Raw genomic sequence first — 22,420 nt, 5'->3', positions numbered from 1 at the left:
TACGTGAAATGACATTTCTTCAATTCGCTAAGACCATATTCGAAAGGTTCCATCCGATCCACCACTGACTAAAAACTCGCCAAGTCTGTCAAACAGGACACCTTGAACAGCATCCTCGTGTGCAGTCAGCTCAGCGGCCTGGCCTGTTGCCACTTCGATCATCTTTACCGTCCCATCATTGCTTGCGACCCCAAGGACGGTACCACTGGGATCAAAATCCAGACGATTGGCGGGGTGAGGTCCAAGGTCTATGGTAGTCATGCAAGCTACAGTGCGCACGTCCCACATCTTCGCCACTCCGTATGCGTCACAGGAGGCGATAGTGTCACCCTAAGTTTGAGAGAAAACGACGAACGTGAATTGCAAGATGAAGGAGACACTCTTAGCAGATTTATCCTTTGCGGAAGATTCATAAAATTATAAAAGTGCATCTAACCTTAAATTGTTTTCTTACGCGAAAGTTAAATTTGAAGACCATTTAAGCAATAGAGGACGTTTTCCGTGTTTCCATAGCCTCATTTAAACAGGAGGGGGAGTTGGGAGAATTTGAGACAGTTATGAAAACCCTCGACTGGGTCTCGGGTTTGCATAACTGTCGAGAATTCTCCCAGCTTCCCCGAGTGTTTAGATGAGGCTATGGAAACACGGGAAAAAGTCCTCTTTTGCTTTATAAAATATTTCTCAAAGATAATTCGACAAATGAAGGAAACAAATGAAGGAAAATTCTTGATTGAAACAGATTTTCTTGATACACGCTCATATTTCCTACCAGCCAATCAAAACGCGCGTCAGACGGCATATAACCAATCAAAATTCGTGTGATGTCACAGCCGTGTTTTCATACTCTCGTCTAAACACAGCTATTGACCAATGAGGGTGCGCGTACTATCTTAATTATTTTATATTTATAAAAAAAAGTGTATTCCAAGTTTACTATGACTAGGGAATGCTCGGAACTGAAATTCGCGTTCCCTCCTTTCCTAAGCCTCCCTCGGCCTTCTAGAGAGATCAATTCTACGAAACGGTGACATGGCACAGATGAACTGACAAAGGCGAAACTGCTGCCTTGTTTTTACGACAGAGACCTGGCATTTTTGGGTCCGGACGTAGCTTTGAGAACGGCTCTCGTGATTGGTTCACAAAACAATAGTCACAAAAATACCGGGCCAATGAAATTAGAGGTTGTAAAGGGCAGTTTGAAATGAAGACAAGCGAAATTGAACCTCCCACTCCCTGGGAAGCCCTGCAAACGTATAAAAAAACCAATAATAAACAAACCTTAAGGTTAAAAGCGATATGGTTACAAGAATGCATGTGTCCATAGAACGTTTGCGCACACAAACCCTGCAAGAAAAAAAAAACACTTAAAGGGGCTATTTCACGTTATTTTCTGGTCTCTACTGAGTTGATCACGAGTTTTAAAACTCGAAAATGGCAATGAGGAATTCCTTTCCTGATAAAATTATCGTTATATCACAAACTAGATGCCGGATTCTGAGCAAAAACGACCTTTATCCAGGCGATTTGCCATAAACTTGAAAAACGTCGGCCCGACGTTTTTTTAAGATTACTCAAATGAAATCCGTTTCAATCTTGTCCATTTGTGTCTATCCATGCTTCTCTTTGAACCTTTTGTTGTATTTCGTTTATGTTAAAGTGGTTATTGCAATGTTTCTTTGTCCTTTTTGGGCATTTTGGGTGTCATGAAATTAAATCATTTTTCGACGGTCGTGTGCAAAACATTTTCTGAAGGTTATACAATGGGAAGAGATTAAGCGATTTTTCCACCGTTGTTTTTCAATGACTACCATGTTTTGTCTGCGACATGCGAGAATATTTAGTATTGGTGATTATGATTACTATGTTTTCTTATAGAGCGTCTGCTTAAGGTGTCATGGCGGCCAAACTATTCACTAAGCAAATTGTTGTTTCGATATAGAAACATGGCGAATGATCTCGTGAGTAAATAAGCTCTGTTGTCGATGGAACTGCCAGCCCCAGGTCTCTCCAACTCTCTCAGCAGTCCAACACGCCCAAAAAGGAAGACAGCCGAGTGATTTCGAATTGCGTTTTCAGCACCGGCTGAAATTTCCGTTTTGCCAAAGTTGAAAAACTCTTATGATTTTAGTTCGTTTCTTGCCAGTTATCTACAGCAACCGAGCAGCTTCTCCAATTAGAGAGACATGTTGGAGTCAGATACCTTTCATGTTTCTACGTCAAGAAGCTAGCCTACAGTTCGATGTGTTACGTAAACGCGATGTGAAATCTCTTTATTAATGATTATTATTAGTTGGTTGAGCACCGGGCTGTCACGCGGGAGGTCGCGGGTTCGAACTCCGGCCGGATCAATACTTGGGATCTTAAAATAACTGAGGAGAAAGTGCTTCCTTTATAATTTCATCTGCAAATATCCTCCATGTTCGTAAGTTTCCAGTAGGACGTTACAGGGAACCTCCACTCTTACTACAGAATAAGTTAAAACCGAAAGAAATTATGTTTACGTGCAAATTTGTTTCAAATTTGTCTTTAAAACAGTGTTTATGTCGAGAAAAGTGAATTTTTAAATCGCTTATTTTCACTTTTAAATTTCGCGGGCGCAGCCATCTTGAATAATTGTGACATGTAACGATTACCCTATTGTTCTACCACAAAGATCTTGTCTAAAAACCATAGGCCGCCTTCGGAAAATACCATAATACTCTTTGTTTGTCCCCCCAAATTTTTGTTTTCTCTTGGGACCATTGTAAGTCCCAAGAGAAACTGGAAACAATGCTTATGCAAAATTTGGAGGGGACAAACAAAGAGTATTATGGTATTTTCCGAAGTGGCCCATAGGGCAACCGTAACACGTCACAATTATTCAAGATGGCGGCGCCCGCGAAATTTGAAAACAAAAATACACGATTTTAAAACTTATTTATTTCGGATACAAACGCTTCCTTTTAAAAACTTGACTGATTTGACTGTAAAGGTTATTTCCCCTGATTTAAGGTTATTTTTTAGTTGTAATGGAGGTTCCCTTTAAAGAATCCACACACTATTCGAGAAGAGTAGGGGATGGAGTCCCCGGTGTTGTGGCTGTCCTGTTCTCTCCAACAGAAGTGGCCGCCTTAGCATGATGTCTCTGAAAAGGTTTATGGTGTATGAGGCCATCCCAGCAGAAACAGCCGTAAGTCAAAAAGGGACTTTGCGAGTGCTAGAACATGTAGATGTCGATGTACTTACAGTCCTTGCGTCCCACAGTGAAAGTGTCTTGTCCGCTGAGCAGGTTAACAAAGTGTTTGAGTACGGTAAAAATATAATGCTGTTCACAGAATCCGCGTGGCCTCTTAACGTATGTCGGCAGCGCTCACTGTAAACCAAACGGAATTTATTACTCCGGGTACCTATATTTTTCGAGGGGATAAGGAAGATACGGTTGCAACAGGAGATCATGAAGATGAGCCTCTATCTCCCATACTTGGCATAGGAGTCAAACCTTTCCCGAGTAGATTTATTTATAGAACGCCTTCCTTGGGAGATTCAGCACGCGCACTGTTGTAAAAGCCAATCAAAACACAGCTATTGGTCGTTTGGCCAAACGTGGCTAGCCTGACATACGTATATGGTAATTACTGCCGTGGAAAGACAAAACAAAAGCGAAAGCCACGAGATGAAGAACTTCTAGCAGGGTAATTGTATAGAGACAATATACGGATCTAACCGTTATGAATGGTGGGTAAATTCAGGGAGAAAACTGAATATTGGGGAGCTTAAGCACGCGCGTTTCTGAGACGCGGACGGCAACCGGAAGTGAGCTGTTTTCCCTTTTACCCTGTGTTCACGCAACCACATGTGAAATGTGGTCTAAAATACGTCACGTGCTAAAGCTCCATATTTATTTCAGGGTGCTCACGTCCTTCGCGTAACAGCAAAAAAAAAAAAACGTACTAAGCCGTAAATCGTGCAAAACAATTTTTGCAACTATTACACCATAAGCATTTTGTCGTTTCTCTCTCTTTGAATGTCATCGTTATTAAAGCTCCCAATCATTAGTTCAAAGTTGTACTTCATACCAGGGTATGCACTTATTTATCAGATATGGCTTTTGAATTAGAGTGATTTTCAATCGAGTGTCCTAAAACCAAAACCAAAGTAATTACTTTGCCCAATCAAAATGGACGGAGACAAACCAGTAAACCAATCAAAACTCGAAGTAATTACACGTAGGCGACACAAAGCGCGGGAAAACGTGCACGCGCGGGCCACGATTGGTTTTGGTTTCACTTTTGATTGGTTGAAAAAGGGGCGTGAGAACTTTGAACCAATCACTGAGTGAAGTAATGCAAAACCAAAGCAATTCGCTAATTACTTTCAACACTCAATTGAAAACCGCTCTACTACTTATCAGATATGGCTTCGTCACTCAGTGACTTGAATTCTTACAGTGCCTGTAAATGCAGTCCTCAAGCCTTCGGAAGAAATCAGTTTTTCAAGCTTACCTGTTGACATCCCAGACCTTACATGTGTTGTCCATGGAGCAAGAAGCCAGAAAGTCCCCGCAGGAATGCCACGAACACCCCCACACCGCATGGGTGTGGTCAGTGAAGGTAAGCACGCATTCCGCTTTGGCAAAATCCCAGATTTTGACTGTCGCATCTCCAGATGATGTGGCCAGACGGGCACCCCTGGAAAAAGTAGCGACTTAGTCAGAGAGGGGTCGGGCTATATATGTTCTTTGTCGGGCAGCGAGATTTAATTTCTTTAATGCGCATTTCATAGACATGAGTATTCCAAAGTTCAACATGCCAGCAACGCTTCCTCTTTCGGTCTTCTTTTTGCCGTCGCCATGGTAATAGGGAGCTTACGCAAGGACGACGACGACGACGGCTACGCGAATGCCACAAAACGATAGCTTTAATGAGCAAAAACCAAAGCTCTGCACGCCCTGCACGTGCGTTTTGCATTTTGGTACATTTCGTTGCCGTTCTCGTCCTGAATAACGACGTGAATTGGCCAAGTTTGAGGTTTTGTAGAGGACGTGAGAACCTGGCGAAACATTTAAAATTTTTTGAATAGGCTGATGTTTTTATCTCTTCTTAACCCCGATCCCTTTCTCCAGAAAGGTGTTGTGATCAGGAATGCGGCTTCTCTCTCTCTCTCCCTGCTTTCAGAAATATGCGCATCATGTCCTGTGTTTTTTTTTTCTTTCAGATGTGTGTGCATATATCATGCAATACTGTATTGTAACGTTACCAGTGTTCTCTGCTGTAAGATTGTAAAATATATTTTCGGTTTCGTTTGAACATGTCTCCAAGCAACGGCTTGCGCATGCTCAATAAAGACTTTACACGATTTCTGCAGAGTCCTTTCTTTCTCGTCGAGTTCAGAAAGGCTCTGTTGGCAGGGTGATTACGACGGCACTCTTGGACTCGCTTTTTGAAGTTTTCAGTTTCAAGACCACGCGGTCTCTTTATTAACTGTGCATTAACCAACCACTAAAGTGTTACGAAAATTTCATCGCGTACCCTGGATGAAAATCACCGTCAGATAACCAATCCTTGTGGCCTTCCCCAGTCATTATGATATCACCACTAAAGAACAAAAGAAAGAAAATTTAATAAATATAAAACAGCGATGTTCAATGTTGCGAGCGTGGGCGTTTTCCATTTACAAAAAATTTCCGGAAATTTCGGTGGAAATTGCCATCGGGTGAAAAACGTGTTCCATTTAACTCAGGTCCGTTCGCCGCCCAGTGATTGCGATTTTACACGCCAAAATTTAAAAATGTAGCCGTGAATTGCTTGAAAGTGGTAAGACCTTTCAAAAGTTGTAAATGGAACACACATTTCCATCGGAAAGTTTCCAACGGGAAAACAGGACTACCTTTTCAGAAGTTCCGTTTATTCCGGAAATTTTCCAGTGCAACGAACCAAAAACGAGTGTTCCATTTACATCCCAACCGGAATTTCCGGAATTTCTTGGTAAATGGAAAACGCCGGTGTCTCGACAGAAACGTACGTTTGATTTCTTGGGGTGCAGGGTTGGCGCAGTGGTGAGAGCACTCACCTCCCACCATTGTGGCCCAGGTTCGATTCCCAGATCCAGCGTCATATGTGGGTTGAGTTTGTTTGCTCTCTACTCTGCACTGAGAGGTTTTTCTCCGGGTACTCCGGTTTTCCCCTCTCCTCAAAAACTGACATTTGATTTGATTAGCTTTAACTTGTTAATTTCAGTTACAGTGTTCCCAATTAGTGCTCCAGCACTAGAGGACAAGACACTTAAATAAAGTTCCTTTCCTTTCCTTTAGTGCAAATGTGTTTGAGTCCAAATGAAACATAAAAGAACGATGTATTAAGCGTGCAAATTACACTTGTACTGAAGAAAGTCGAAACATGTCTGCGACATGAAAAAAAAAAAAACCCGTGTCCCTTTGAGGGCGAAGGGTCTAATTGTTTTAGTATCACCCAACTAGTCGGACAGAAAAGGCAATAATAAAGTTAGCAAATGCAATTTGAAGAAATATTTATTTGGGAATAAAACGACAGAAAGCGTCGCGCTTTTCGCTACTCGAGGACTATTACTAATAGTCCTCTAGTAGCGTAGCCAATCAAAATGCAGCATTTGCATTAGTCCACTAGTTTGGTGATACTAAAACAAAATAGTCTCTAATCTTTCTTCAATTGTTTTCACTCGGTTAAAATTTGAGATGTAAAAGTCAAACAAATCCAAAGTGGCTTTAACGATCTTTTCAATAAATCGTTGATCCCTGAGCCGCACGGACAACTTACGTTTCGTCCGTCTTATTAAGTTGGAACTAAACCAAAAGGATGTTTGAAACTGATCCACCCTACCTGGGTATTGCCCACATCTTCCAGCTCCAATCGTCACTGACAGTAGCCAAGACCTGTTTCCTTGGATGCAGAGCCAGTCTATTGGAAAGCAGAGAAATAATTTCCGCAAGTCCAATTACACAAGCACGCTCTTTAAAGCGGTTTTGGACTGTCTCTGATAAAAACCATTCGAAAAAAGGATGCATAGACCAGGTCAATAGAGAAAATAAGCGGAGATCTATGTCCAATACTGTGGCATGAGATTCATGGTACTTTGCTTACACTTAACGATGTGTCACAAGGTACCCCCTCAACCTTAAAGACCGAGACACACTAGGCGACAAGTCGCAGCGACAGGTCGCTCCGTGCGTACTACTTGCAAAACGAGTCGTTGCGACACGACGCCTATTCGATGCACACGCAGTGATCTCGTATGAGGAGGAATGTGAACTAGTTTTCTAATTCAATATGGCGGACCATATGTCGCTCTCTCATCGGTTCATTTATATTTTGTAGCACCGATTTGTTGCCGCTGGAAGTGTACACACGGTTCGACAACGCTGCTTGCGTTAATTTTATCGCTGTGATCAGTCGCACAAATTCAAATTGATTTGAATTCGTGCAAAATGATCGCAGCGACAAAATTCTGCCGCAGCAACAATGGTTTTCACAAAATTAACCGAGTCACACGAGGCGAATTGTTGCGGCGACTTGTCCTCGCGACCTGTCGCAGCGACTTATCGCCTAGTGTGTTCCGGTCTTAAGAATTTCATGTATTACTTTTTGGTTAGGGTTCTGGTTAAAGCCCTCCAGCTCAGAAGTTATTTTTAAATTAAATAGAAACGAAAGTATTTTCTTCGGAAATGACAGCAAAAGGGAAGGCACGCCCGCTTAGAAGAATTCAGGCAGAAGCGATAGAACACGATGCCATGACATGTAATCGCGCTCTAATAGCTTGTCACGTCTTAAAGTTGCTCATCTGCTCAAAATGAACAAGACGTTCGTTTCAGCCTAAAAACGCAACTTTTTGTAAAAAACATGTCATTTGGCAGTGTTTTGAGAACTTTTGGAGCAAAAAAACCCCCAAAAGATCCTCATTCGGTCAAAATCGCACTGCCGGATTGGAAACGCCACGTCCAAAACGTTCGTTTAAGCCTCAAAACGCAACATCTTGTGCAAACTGCCATTTGGTAGTGTTTTGAGTAGTTTTGACTGAAGCAAAACCCCTCAACAGCTCTTGCACTTATCTGGACAATTTAAGCAATTGTATCTCACAGACACCTGAGAAATCCAGTCAGCGTTCAACGGGACTCGAACCCACGACCAACTGACCCGGGACCCGTTTCTCGAAAGTCCCGAAACTTTACGGGCCATCTTCGGGTGTCACAATTCTCTTTGTATCTCAAGAACGGAAAGGATTTAAGTCGTCAAACTTCACAGTCATGATTCTTTTTGTTACCTTGAAAACATGATAAAAGATCGGCTTTCCAAAACATGCGGTTGGCGGTTCATTTCCCACCCTGGTCAGAGTTTTTCTTTGTCCTTGTGTGGGCCCATTTCCATCAGTAGGGCTAACGCTCACATGGTTCATATGGGATAGAAATCTAGCACTTCACATTACACTCTATTCAGTTAACTCAGTTTCACAAATGGCTTTTCGGACCCGAGAAGTTTTCGGGACTTTCGAGAAACGGGCCCCTGTTTCCAACTGAGTGGCTTCATAGCTCAGTTGGTAGAGCATTGCACCAGCATTGCACCAGCATTGCACTAGCATTGCATCAGCATTGCACCCGCATTGCACCCGCATCGCAGAGATCATGGGTTCGAATCCCGTTGAAGCACGTGAAATTTTTAGGTAGCCGGCTATAAGAGAACATTGCTTCATTGTCCAGATAAAGTGCAAGGATGAGTTCTTCACTAAGGTCATCTTTGTTTTCTCTTGTTTAGTGTCATTCTTACCCACTAACTGGTAACGCATGCGCAGTAACAGTGTGAGTTAACCGGAAGCCACCCGATCGGGTTAAGTGCGCCGAAGGACCTTTGTGATGAGAGAGTTGGGGATTCACTCGATTATCGACAGGAAACTCAGAATCCTGCAAATACACAGACATGAAGTGAAAATAGAGAGTAAGACATTTTATTACACATAACATGAGAATTTTATTCCATAAAGCTCATTTGGATAAATCTATACGCTTTATTTTCACATGTGAAAAAAGCCTATACAGCCAATCAAAATGACGTGCGGCTCTTTCACGTGTGGAAGTATAACTAATCAACGATAGCGAAAAGGCCTTCCAAGCCAATCACTCGTGGATCTCGTGGAAATCGTACTTTGTTATTGAACTTTTTAACTTTACATTTGGTTCTATTGTCAGTGAGTTTTTGTTTCTAATTTGCGTTCAGAAAACTATTTCAATGAAAATTCTCGTCTTATGTGTAATAAACAGCTCACGACATAGAAAGTGCTTTGTACGGGGTTGTATTCACTCGTTGTTTGTGTCAAAAACCCTCACTCGCTCGTACCTCGCTCGTTCGTGGTTTTTGACACAAACAACTCGTGAATAAAACCCAGTACGCCGCACTTTCTATGACGTAAACTATAAGTACAGGATTACAGGACTTATGGCGGTCAATGGGTCAAGAGCCAGGTGCCCAGGAAAGCTAGCTGAACTCAACCGGAAGGCATGTTGGGGGTAATTTGTGCGCTCAAACTCTCAACCAAATGGTCCATTATACGGCAGATAGAGCGATCCCTTTGGAATGTCACCTGGTGAGAATTTCTAGTCTATTCAAACAACGACGTTAAACATTTAGGCACTATATCATGTGACGATCACTCTGTAGGACGATTAACCGCAAAATTTCCGCGCACATGATAAATCGGTATGTATATACTTTGACGCCAGCCGATTCAACATTTTCAAAGTGTCTTGAATAATCTATTGATTCCCAATCTCGAAGATTCATATACAACTAAAACTAATTGTAAGCCTTCCGTAAACGCTCAAAGGATCGAAGTCATGATGCATCTATCCATCATAAAACCCGAATTTGTTCACAAACTGTTACGTGCAGTATAAACTGGAGGCTTTTTTTCTTTCATGCAATTAACGTCCTGCATCGGTCACCCTTATACTCGAGACTGTGCAGGGAGAATACACCCTTGCTACTGAAGATGATTGTACAGTAACAGCCTGATTGTATTTATCATTGCAATACAAACCTTTGGATGTTTGCTTTGAGTTGGAGGTGGAAGCCCAGCCACATTCTTCTGTGTCCCTGCAGGGCGGTATTGAGTCACTTTTTTCGGAGATTCTACACCTTCATAGAAAGAACGAAGAGAATATAATTACACTAGAACTGTGACCGGGCCACGGCCTGACAGACTAACAGGAGGCAGTGTGGCCCCATGGTTAGGGCGCTTGCCTTGAGATCCGGGGATCCTGGTTTCAAGATACGTTCTGACTACTGTTTGATTTTTGTTCCTTGTAGTCCCTCTTCCCAGCTGCACTTCTAAATAGCCAACTCGTTTGCGTCCGGCCGATTCGGATTCTTAACAGCTGTTGTTGTTCTGTTCCGTCGTTTCGTTAATTGTGTTTCATTGGTGCTAAAAAGCCCCTCTGGGGAGCGGTCTATTACGTGCGTAAAGTTATGTATGTAACACGCAGGGGCTTAAATGATTTAGGAGAAAGTGCTGCCTTTGTACTCACATCTTCAAGTATTCTCGGATAAGGGCTATGAAGTGTAGCTCCTATCAAGAACACTCCGTGGGGTTTCAAAGAATCCACACACATTTCGCAAAGAGTAGGGGTGGTTTGTTGTGGCCCGGGTTATTCTCTTACGCAAAATGTGGCTGGCCAGCATAAAAAGGTCATATCTCAGAAAGGCTTATTGAGTAGATACGTTTTTACCAAGAGAAACTTGCGATGGTTATACTTATAATGTTAAGAAAAAATTACAAAGTGAAGTGACTCATAGGCAGTGCACAGCGCGGCCAATGCAGAACCCTTGCAGAGCCGCAGTTATGGAAGTTGAAGATCAGTTGTTCGTCCCCATCTGCCCAATGTTGGAAGCGCCAAGGCGACCAAAATCGCTGCACAGGTGAAACAGAAGGTTCTAGCAGATCCATTCAAGCCAACCTCAGCCATAATTGACGAAGTACTCCTGGAGGAACTTGACAACGCCCCTTGCCCTGCATTGCAATTACCTGTGTACATGGCCAGAAACGCCAACTACCTACGCCATTTCCTCTGCACTTACTCAACAATGTGAACAGCAAGAAAAATCTACTAGTGCTTTGCACAGTGCACATAATGTTCCAGCACATGGCACAGGCACTTTGACTCACAGACCGTACAGCCCTCCTTCGTAACGAGGCCTCTTGCACAATACGCTTTTCGAGACGACTACATTTGCTGGCCTATAGGACAGACAAAAACACCAGGCGGGAAGCTCTGGGCCTGGTTGGTCGAAAGCCGATGAGCTTAATCCAGGAATAGCGTAAACTTTTGTTTCAAGTTTTCAACTTTTTGGTGAAAGTTTTTTTCGCTGATTTTTGTTTTTCAAGATCGACTTCTTCTAATGTAAAGTTTTGCCGATTATCAGCCTTGAACAGCATTTGGCGGTAGAGAAATAAGCTCCTTGGTTAATTTTTAATCTGGGATCAGCGTCAATGGGCTTTTGAACAAACGGGCCCTGCACTCTAATCTTTGCAAATAGTGTGTGGATTCTCTAATGCCCAACAAGATTTCACGAACATCAGAGCCATGAGACGGAGGCTACAGTTTGTTGTCCTTATCCAAGAAAATTACCGGGAAAGTCCAACCGTTACCAGATGTGATTCCTATCATTAAATGACAAATGACTTGGTCTTTGTCTTTCTCAAATTTCTTTGACGAAAGATTGAGGAGGAACGCAAATGATAACAAACCTTGAGAAATGTCCGCAGGACTACCACCAACTTGATGAAGTGTTGTTTGGAGTCCTGTCATCTAGATTGTTAAAAAGAGTCTTATCTCAGTATTAACGGTAAATCTAATATATTGTGGATATTTCCACACTTAAAAAAAATACTATAGTTGTAACTGAACCAGTGCTTTTGTCTTTTCAAAGACGAATCAACTAAGGCTCTAAGTATCCCAAGGTCGTTCTGAAGTGATTTTTTGATACAGCAATTGAAAGTATTTCAGAAGAATGATAGGGAGCGTTTTCACTCACGTGACCAGCAGCCATACTGGATTACTGAGACAAAAGAAACTATTTAAATAAAAATAGAGTTCAATTCCCAGAGGATTAGTTTGGTACACCATCATGGCCGCCATTTCTTTGTTTTGGAATGCCACAAAGCGCGGGGAAATGTGCACGCGTGAGCCACGATTGGTTTTGGTTTCACTTCTGATTGGTTGAAAAAAATGGCGCGAGAACTTTGAACCAATCACTTAGTGAAGTAATCATAAACCAAAGTAATTATCTAATTACTTTCGACACTCAATTGAAAACCGTTCTATTGCATACTGTGATGAAAGTTAATATATATGAAAACCATATTATAGTATACTTGAACTGCGGAGAGATGTCAATCAAGTTACTTGAGTTACTTGTTACTGATCATCGAATTTATTAAGCAGTAATGAAGGGAAAGCCTGAAAAATTCAAACTTGAACGGGATTCAACCCTGATTCAAGCAAGTTCAAGCCTGGATTTTTCAGGCTTTCCTTTCGTTACTGTTCAAGTGACGTTAATAACTGCAATGACCAGCATCTTAAAGTTATTGATACTGCATACTGTCACCTTTCCAACAGCTCTGTCTCTTTCCAGTTTAGTAAGCATTTTTTCCTTCATAGCAACCTGTCAGAAAATATATTGAATGAGTTAGCTTCATTTCCGATGGATGAACAACTTACGGGGTCATATGTGACCTCACAAGGGAAAACATTGCAGTAACACTTATGTATTAAACGGACAAAACCAATGGCAAACTAATGCTTAACTATTGCAGTTATATACTGCTGATGCTTTCAAAATTACACTTAGCTAATAGTTTGAAAAATATTTCAAAAGTGGTGAAATTCTTTTTTCGCACCCCTTATCGCATATATTCCCATTCACGCACCAACTTTTTCAACTTGTGAAAGGCTATTTAACAATTATTCCATGAGCCCGCGTTGGATACGTCCTATCCTGGTTACAGTTCTATTTTTGCTAGTTTGAAAAATCATGCTATCAACTGCCTGGGAGCATACGGTACCTGCCCTTTCACTATAAACACTGTGCACATTACGTGAGTATCGATGAATGTCACAACTGCCTCATTCTGACCACTCGTTGAATTTGTTCCTGGTTTTTCCTGCTTCAACTTCCCGCCTGCACTTGTAAATAGCCAACTGGTTTGCCTCCGGCCAGTTGGGATTCTTAACAGTTGTTGTTCTTGTTGTATTCTCTTGTTTCGTTGATTTTGCTTCATAATGGCCCTGAAAAGCCCCTATGGGGAGTGGTCAATTACGTATGTATTGTATTGTAATTTATTGTATTGTATTGTATTGTCCTCAAATGTTTTCCTAATACCTCATATTTATGTTTCAAGGTTTGAAGAGTTGGTTCATATGTAGAGTAGTGTTTCTTCAGTCTGAAAATCAAAGAGAAATAAAATCTGATGTTAAAAAGGCAACAACAATAACATAAATAATTATTAATCAACACACACAGAACGATTTTCTAATTATTAGCTACTTCACACTTTACTGTAAAACCATTTATTTATTTATTCATTCATTCAACAAAAAGCACCTTTTTATGTCAGTAATAAGTCGGTTCTTTTCTTGGACAACTCTCTTGTGATGCATTCGGTGAAAATCTCTTTCCTTTTTCAAACGGACAAAAGTTTGTTTGGCCTTTCTATAAATCACACAACAATAAAAAAATCCAACATCATTAATTTATCATCAAGCAACCACCACTTCCCACAACAAAGAGTATCCATTATATTACATTACATTGCACTGCAGCTACAGTGTATGGACGCTTCAGTAAATTCAAGATTGAGTTAATAGGGACCTAATTCTAGGACGAGGACGCGAACGAGTACAAGATTTGATTGCCCCTTTTTTAGTGAAAAAATTTATAACCATGACGATTAATCTTGCTCTTTGTTAGTAGTATAGGTTGCTCAGTCTCATTGCTGGCAACTGAGCCTTTTTGCTGATCGAAAAATGCCAAAATTGCTACCGTGTTGTTGACTTGTTTTGACATGGCAACATTTTTGCAAAACCTCGCTCAACACTTGAAAGAAACGTTCTAATTAGAAGGATTGACACTACAACACTTTATCACTTAAAGCAAGATTATCATACCATATCAAACACCACTTAATGCTGAAAACGATTTGGTCATTCTTGTGACGTAAAAAGTTACCGTGGCAACAGTAAGGCGCTGCAAAAACACCCCATATTTTGGCTTGAGCTGCTCATATCTCAAAAACGAACCCGGTGACCCCCATTTTTTATTTCCGAAATGCAATCAGCATGTCAGAATGAAACTTTCTGCAACGTTTAAAAACATTCTGTGGAGCAGATTCAGAGCCACCTTAAGTGATTGAAAATTTCAGGTAGCTCTGAACCCGCTCCACAGAGTTTTTTAAAACTTTGCAGAGAGTTTCATCTTGGCCTGCTGATCACTTTTGTGCAATAAAAAATTGGGGTCACATGGTCCGTTTTTCAGGTATGAGCAACTTAAGCCAAAATATAGGATGTTTTTGCAAGGCTGTCCTGTTGCTATGGTAACTTTTTACGTCACAAAGATGACTGCATCTTGTTCAGCAATAATTGGTGTTTCAAATAGTACCGAAACATTGCTGTTATGTGGTAAAGTGCTGTAGTGTCAATCATTCTAATAACAAGGTCTCTTGAAAGTGTTGAAACTGGCTTGAGCCACCTTAGGACGGTGCCTACTAATTCAAAGGTATTTTTGCGCGGTTTACTGAATATGCGGGAAAGGCAGATCTTAACAAGTGATATTGAAATCCAAAAAGGAAATTGGGGGTAACCACGCATTTTTGACGATAATTAATCGACTATATTTGTAAAAAGCTCTAAAATACAAAGCAATGTATGGTGTTCTTTTGCAAATTGAAGCTTAATTATCTTGGAAAAATGCATGATTTTACTCTGTCTAATGCAAGACGAATTTACTCGTCAACTGGGGATGTCTTAATTAAGGCACCTGAGGAGTCAATCGGTTAAATTAATTAAAGGGGAAGCTCAGATAAAAAAATGCCTGGTCCTCGGAGTGTCTGTACTTCTGTCTATATATTAGTACTTACAGTACTTGACTACAGGGGAGTAACCAGGACTTCTCAGGGGGGGGGGGGGTCACACTGTGTCAAACAGAGGGTACTCACCAGATTGTGGCATTTGCGCCACCTGAATATTGTGCATGTAGCTTGTTTACAGTATAAAAAAGGCTTACAAAGGGGGGGGGGGGGGTCATGGGCACCCCATGTCCCCCCTAGATACACCCTTGGACTACCCCCTCCCCCATTGGGGCTTTTCAGGACCAATGAAACAATAGAACAGAAGAACAACTTAAAGTCCCAACCGGATGGAGGCAAACCAATTGGCTGTTTACAAGTGCAGTTAAGAAGTTGAACCAGTGCAGCTACCTCAGGATAAGCGCATTAGCACCCTAACAACTCAGCTGCACTGCCTCCATAACACATTGTCTCTTTTGTCAAATGAGACAATCTCACCTGATTCAGTTTAACTGGTTACATGAAGGATTAAACTTAAACTCACTCTGCAGCTTCTTTGAATTTTGTCACATCCTGCCTCAGTTGAGTCACGAGATCATCTAACTGTTGGTTTCTACAATGTAACAACTGATTAGAAACTACATAATTTGTAAAATTAATTAGTGTTAACAGTCATTGACAAAAAAGAAAGGTACAGTGTTAAGTCTCCATCAGGGCTGTCACCAAAATTTTAAGTTGCTGCATAAACGAAATTGATTAGTAGGCAGTTCAATCTAGCCAGTTTTTTTTACCATGAAAGTAACCAGGTGTTCTGCTCACAATTAGCCCAGGGGAAGGGGACTGGGTAGCCCCAGGCTCCCTGCCCTTAGGGATACCCCTGCTGAATTATTGAGGCTAAATTAAGGGTTGTGGCAAAAATGAAAAATTCATCTGCTTTTGGAATTTGGATGTTGGCATCTCTAGTTAATAAGAGTACAGTATTATTTATGATACTTGTACCAAACTATACTTACTTTATGTATATATCTGGGACAACTCTCACATCCTCCTCATTAAGCATTCCTTTTTGCAACAATTCATACCTGGAAAAGAATAATGTTTTGCCAGTTATTCTTTCTGTCAAACTGAAGGGCTGTATGACTGTCTGTTGCAAATGAGTTTTGGTTTGGTGTTTGTTAATAATATTACAACCCATTAACTCCTCAATTGTCCCCCACCCCACCCCACCCCACCCCAATGATGAGTAAAGTCACTTGGCGTTAGACAGAAGGGACTTTAAGATCTACGACATGAACGTCAACGAGAACGCCACAAAACAACATTATATCGCTGGTCGAAAGAGGAAACATAATTGTGCTGCATGCATTTTAGCACAATATTCTTGTGGTACTATGCACAATAATGACATGAAATCACCAAATTTGAGGTTTTGAAGACGGCATGAGGATGCAAAAATGTGAATCTTTCATTCTCTAGTTTTACTCTGAATTACTGCTTGTATTGATCAAATTTTCAATAATCACCTATGTAATTATTCTAATAACTATTATTTCTCATCAATTTGAAGTAAGGCTACAACAAAATACATACCATATCTTACTAACCAAGTTGGAGGTCTGTACTGTAAGTTACAGACTGAGCAAGTTTTTTTCTCGTTGATTTATGATGCACTTTATGAGGATCCGTTATTTGCAGTACAGACCAAGAAAACGAGGTTAGAAAGTAAAGACATGTATTATTTCTCTGAGGTAATCAGGTACATAGGAAAGGAAACTAGTTGAAGGCAAGTGGAAGGTTCAACCGCCACAAGATTGCCACTTCAAAATCTGAAAAAAATTATGATTACCGGTAAATCTTCTTGTCTTTTTGAAATAGTTGCTCGCAAGACTCAAACGTTTTGTCAAGTTTATGTAACATGAACAACAGAAAAAACTTCCTAGAAAAATGTTTTATCAAAATTTCTCAAACTCATTAATAATTCATAAGTCAAAAACAAAAGAAATCACTGCTGTGCAGAAAGTTTGGATATGTGGTCTTAATTAGCAAAAATTTTTGCCAACTTTGATCCCAAATATCTCTTAAAATACTCATTCCTTTGAGAAGCAATATTGAACACTCGAAAGAGTGTTTCATCAGATATCCAACCACCTCGAAATCAGTTAAGAAACTCGGCCTTGATCTGCCTCGTTTTTCAATTCGCCTCTTGGTATTTGGATATCCGATGAAACACTCCTTCTTGTGTTTGATATATAGTACTTCAAATTTAGTGGGCCATACAGGAAGCTGCTAATTTAGCCAATCACAGTGTGCATACTATCTGATAGATATAATAAATTAATTTTAAGACCTAGCTTTCTTACCACTCAGTCTGAAAGCAATCCAGTGTTCTAACCATCCCCATCTTAACAAGAAAGTTCCTCACAAAGTCTTCAACAATCTCTGGTCTCTAGTTGACACAAATAACAATTTACTACATATTAATTTCCAGGTAACTTTATGAATTATGGGTTTCCAGTACCTATTAAAGGAAAATTACTACCCAAATGTGATCAACAGTCCTGTCTTTTAAATCGTATCAATATTTTATAAATTGAAAGGTCAATTAATAATAATAATAATAATAATAATTATTATTATAATAATAATAATAATCATGATGATGATGATGATGATGATGATGATGACAATAACAATGTGAATCCAATATTTCAAGCATAACGTGCACTTGAAGGAGGCAAGCAGTTGGGTATAAGTACATTTTACAGACCATGGTGGAGACAAATCAGAGACCAACCATCATAAACCAATCTGATTGGTGGTCATTGCATGATCTGAAGTGAAAATCAAGCACCCTTTCAAACCAAATAATGGGTCCCAATGCCATGACATTTAATGGACTACTTATACATAGCTTGAGTGACGCTAATTTCTATTCACTTACAGTTGTCACTGTTGGCTTAACAGCTTCAGTCTTTTGCTACAAAAAACATTAAAAGATTTGTATGATTATTAACATTGTGGCATGGATTACAATGCCAACCTCATGACAAATTCTATTTCACTTACAGTACAAGACGTACATGTATGTAAAGAACTAAACATCTCTTCATTAGTGTTCCTTGTATTTTTGTATGGAATGTTTATCATTAGTTTGCTGTGTGTGCGGAATGTGTTTCTAGTAGGTGTTAGTTAACCAATTTACCAGTATTGTAATTTATTCATTTTCACTTGCAAGTATTTAAGGCTGGTTTATAACAAGTTATGTTGAGTTTTTTTGGTGTATTTGCTTCAAAGCAGTTCAAATTCTATGCCGAGGGCAGTTCTGATTCTTCTTCTTTGATGCTTTCTGAGTGCAGTCTTTGTTATAGTCTTGAAGTGTCTTTCTTAGTCCCAGCTCTGAAACAAATGTAAGTGGTTGCTTTCTTTCGTTTTCCGTTTCAAGATTGGTTCACTTACTAATGTTCTTTGTTTGCTTGTATTTTAGTTTTATAACCGCTTTTCCATCTACTTCTGAATCAAGATAAACTGTGTTAAACCTCAGAATTTATGCTGGAGTTATTTGTCCTCTTGTGGAAGTTACAAAATACATTTCCCAAATGTGAAGTAACCCGTCATTGTAAAACGCAGACTGCAGAACGGGGGTAAAATGCAGACTGAGGTTATAATTTAACTGTTGAAAAAGCCCAACTCGATCATTAGAAATGCTAACAGTTAAGCGTAAATATTGTTTTGGGCCTAATTAGGCCTAAGGTTAGCATTTCTAAGGGGTTTGGGGTTTTCCAACAGTTACGTTATAACCTCAGTCTGCATTTTATCCCTGGTCTGCAGACTGTCTGCAGTCCGCATTTTACATGTACACTGACCGTTAAAGTAACAGAGTGCTCATCTAAACGCATTAAAGTGCTACTGCACATTACCTATATGTACTTGTATGATAAAAAAAATCATTTCCTAATTTTTCCCTTTAGATTTTGGAAGTGTACTGTAATTGCTTAACACTTGACTGATAAAATTTTGAGCTTCAATTTTTATCCAAGGCCTTTTTACTTTGAATGTAAGTTTTGATTTCACGATCCGCCATTACTCATGCAATTTGAACGATTGGACCTCAGAGGGTTGGATCAATGGAATAGTGACGTGTAAACCCAGCCTTTTATATGCAAAACATGAGTTTAAAAGTCTGGATGCCTGAAACTCCCATATTGCATATTAATTCATCTGGGTAGTGTCACATGCATTGCATTCTTAAACTACAGTCATTTTCTCCTCGATCCAGCTGTCCCAAGATTTTAAAGTTAGTAATGGTGGACCATTAAACAGAAAAATTCCACTTTAAATAAACATGTGTCTTTTTTAACATAGTTTTGAAATCCAAAGTAAAATAAAAATTGATTTTTTGGTCATATAGTAGTAGCACTTCAAATGAGACTTGGTGCCCACATTCATAACACTTTCTCACCTGGGAGTGCTGCTTATTAAACACCACAGATCCTAGTCTGTCTTGGTGCTGGATTACCAGTACTTTACAAGTCATGTCACTCAGGCAACCCCTTATGGGGTAAAAGGGACATTTAATAACTAACAACAAAAGTAATTCTATTGAGAAGTTGACAGCAATTCTGTAACCCAAACTTAAAATTAATTTAATATTCTCAACTTTGCCTTTATATAGTCTGGAGGCTGATGCTTATCTTCTGATATTCATGCATTCCAGTTGGACACTACGATCATTAATTTTTTTTCATGATTGACTAATAAATGTACAAATTATGTACATAATTTTAGTTATGAGAAATTTCCGACATAGACTTTTTTGAAATTCAAACAACGTTTACTAAAATCTTTTTTAAAGTCGTTTCTACCAAACACAATGACCATCTTCGGTTTGAATTTGACACAAAAGCGTAGGCCTCCTGACTGCAATTTCAGCATACATACAGTTAACAAGTCATCATTGGCTTTCTCTTGCACAGTTGTGAACGCCGTATCAAGATCTTCATCTCCCTCTAAAAAAATCAGTTGTCATATACGTTGGCTTTGATGTAATGGAATAAGGATTATAATTATTAATAAACAAGCTTAAGGTTTCAAAAACTGTCTTTTATAGTAGCTGTCCACAGTAATCCCATGAAAAAAAATACTAAATGCAAATTATGATGAGGTACAGTTTGATAAGGTAAGTACATGTAAGATGTTACCAAAGGATACACCAGTTCTCTTTAATGCTTTACTTGTTGGAGTTAAAGTGCTTATGAAATGGCTTATTTGAAGGATCTTTTGAAGAAAAGAAACATGGTGTTCTCATTTTTTAAATATCTCCTATCACAATTTCTGAAGATATTAAAGTTTTTGTGTATTTGTAAAAACTGATGACATCATCAGTGGTTCCAAGGGGAAAGCAAATCACAAAATCTAGGATATCCTCAGCAATATTAAAGCAGTTCTCTTCAACTTGGCACCAGTACTGCTCATCAGTCAATGCATAAAATGACACCCATTGACAGTTGCCATGGCAACTGTTTTGCTTCCAGATCAAGTGTGTGCAGAACTGGTGTTTTCCACTTTTTGTCTTAACCAAACAACATTCACACTCAATGAGTAAGAGTTGATTAGGAGACCTATGGCAATGAGTTCCATGTGTGTTTTGAGCAGGACTGTCTGTCTTGCCTGATTTGAGAGGAAATTGAGATATTTCATTTACAACCAAAAGGGACTGGAGCCAAATGTGTTGCCATGGTTACATCATACTCTGCACCGTCTTTCACCTTTCTTAAGGGTTATTACTCATGACAAGTTTGAATAATTTTGGCATTACATTTTCAGAGAACCACTGATGATGTCATCATTGCTAATAGGCCATTTTACAGTTGTTTGCTCAGCGACCAAGCCTATGAATGGCTGCAAGGCTGCCGGTGACCTTGCATTGATACAGGCCTCACTGTTTTTATCATGTAAATTGTGTTGTTGTAACGCTAATTAGTCCATATTAACATTACAAAAGCATGAAGGTTTGTATCAAAACAGGGTCACCGGCAGCCTCGCTTCCATTGCTAGGCCTGGTAACTTAGCCACAACTGTAAAATGGTCTATTTGCACAACAAAAACTCAAATATCTTTGAAACGAAAAAAGATACTTCAAAACGGTAAAGGCCATTCTTCATTATTTCGAAAGCTCTTTCAAAAAGGCATTACCGGTAATTAGTTTTTACTTAAAGTAGAGTAGTGTCAAGCAAGGTCAATATCCTTATCGTGACGTTCAGGGATTTCATAATGCTGCATGGTTTGGGGATTCAGGCTAGCCTGAGTGTGTTGCTCATCAACCTCAACTCAAACCTATGCAATTCTATGCAGGCAATTGGACCATGACTTGACAATTGACAGTCCTCGTGACTGCAATTTAGTTGCATAAGATGTTGGGCATCATGACTAAGTGAACTCATTCCTAAATGTCAAGCTTGGCATGATGCAAAACTGAAACTTCAGAGTGCAATTGTTGTAGTTCAATTTGCACTGTGGTACAATTTGTTTTTGAACTGGTACAGAATATATTGAACTGGTACAAAATAGTTTGAACTGGTACAATTTTAATTGTACTGGTGCAAAAACAGGTAATTAAAAATAAGTTTACTGTTTGTTGAACACAATTAAAGAACACACTTCATTGATAACAGCTGTTTGCCATTCATTTACTTAGTTCAAGAGGTTACTGAAATAAGGTTTGCTGAGCATTCAGAGCAGGACAGAAATAGCAAGACTTGTTGGAAATACTTAAGAGGGAAATTATGCACAGAAAAATCAAACAAAATCAGCAAACCGTGGCCACAGCTCAAAACCTAACCTACCCTCATATTCAGTTTATAATAAGGTTATTAATGAGTTAATAACACTGCTGGTGTTAAAATTTTAAAATGTGATCGAGTTTGGGAATTACGTGAGATTTTTGATTTGAACATTCTGCTGGCCTAAAATTAGGTGCCGAACACGCAAAAACAGTCCAGAGACATATTTGAGCTGACTTTCATAAATGAACGCATATATTGGCAATTTTCCACTAAAATTTCACAAAACAGATCGATATCTAACAATTTAAGAACAGCACATTTTTTAATTTTACGAGGAAGATATATCAGCGACCGAGCAAAATTCCGATAAATAATTTGCATAATGCCTATAAATACAGCAATTTACCGCTAAAACCAAAATTGCATTTTTCTGCATGGGGGAATTCTTCAGATCACCAAAAATCCCAGTTACTACTCAAAGAGACACAGTATTTGAACATTATCTGAAAATTAGTCTGGGTGTTTTGCAAAGGCTCCAAAAATGGATCGATTATTTTGAGGTTATTTTGCCTCCAAAA

At 39.6% G+C, this 22,420-nt stretch overlaps 1 protein-coding gene across 1 annotated transcript in view; it reads right to left on the bottom strand.

The window, feature by feature from the left end:
• Positions 1-22,420, bottom strand: part of LOC137967402 (sperm-associated antigen 16 protein-like) — a 28,825-nt gene continuing 6,405 nt past the window's right edge. The window contains exons 4-20 of the mRNA XM_068813936.1: positions 19,999-20,066; positions 18,002-18,037; positions 17,421-17,506; positions 16,074-16,142; positions 15,605-15,673; positions 13,602-13,709; positions 13,380-13,440; positions 12,606-12,662; positions 11,746-11,806; positions 10,039-10,136; positions 8,772-8,905; positions 6,834-6,911; positions 5,508-5,573; positions 4,482-4,667; positions 3,226-3,352; positions 1,279-1,344; positions 1-330 (exon numbers count right to left, since the gene is read on the bottom strand). Coding sequence (XP_068670037.1) covers positions 28-330; positions 1,279-1,344; positions 3,226-3,352; positions 4,482-4,667; positions 5,508-5,573; positions 6,834-6,911; positions 8,772-8,905; positions 10,039-10,136; positions 11,746-11,806; positions 12,606-12,662; positions 13,380-13,440; positions 13,602-13,709; positions 15,605-15,673; positions 16,074-16,142; positions 17,421-17,506; positions 18,002-18,037; positions 19,999-20,066 — 1,673 coding nt within the window. The 3' untranslated portion in view covers positions 1-27. The remainder of the gene's footprint in view (positions 331-1,278; positions 1,345-3,225; positions 3,353-4,481; positions 4,668-5,507; positions 5,574-6,833; positions 6,912-8,771; positions 8,906-10,038; positions 10,137-11,745; positions 11,807-12,605; positions 12,663-13,379; positions 13,441-13,601; positions 13,710-15,604; positions 15,674-16,073; positions 16,143-17,420; positions 17,507-18,001; positions 18,038-19,998; positions 20,067-22,420) is intronic.

Source organism: Montipora foliosa, chromosome 8 (genome assembly GCF_036669935.1).
Source record: "Montipora foliosa isolate CH-2021 chromosome 8, ASM3666993v2, whole genome shotgun sequence".
NCBI classification, from domain to species: Eukaryota; Metazoa; Cnidaria; class Anthozoa; order Scleractinia; family Acroporidae; genus Montipora; species Montipora foliosa.
Note: the sequence above shows the minus strand (reverse complement) of the source record. Positions and strands in the feature narration are given on the sequence as shown.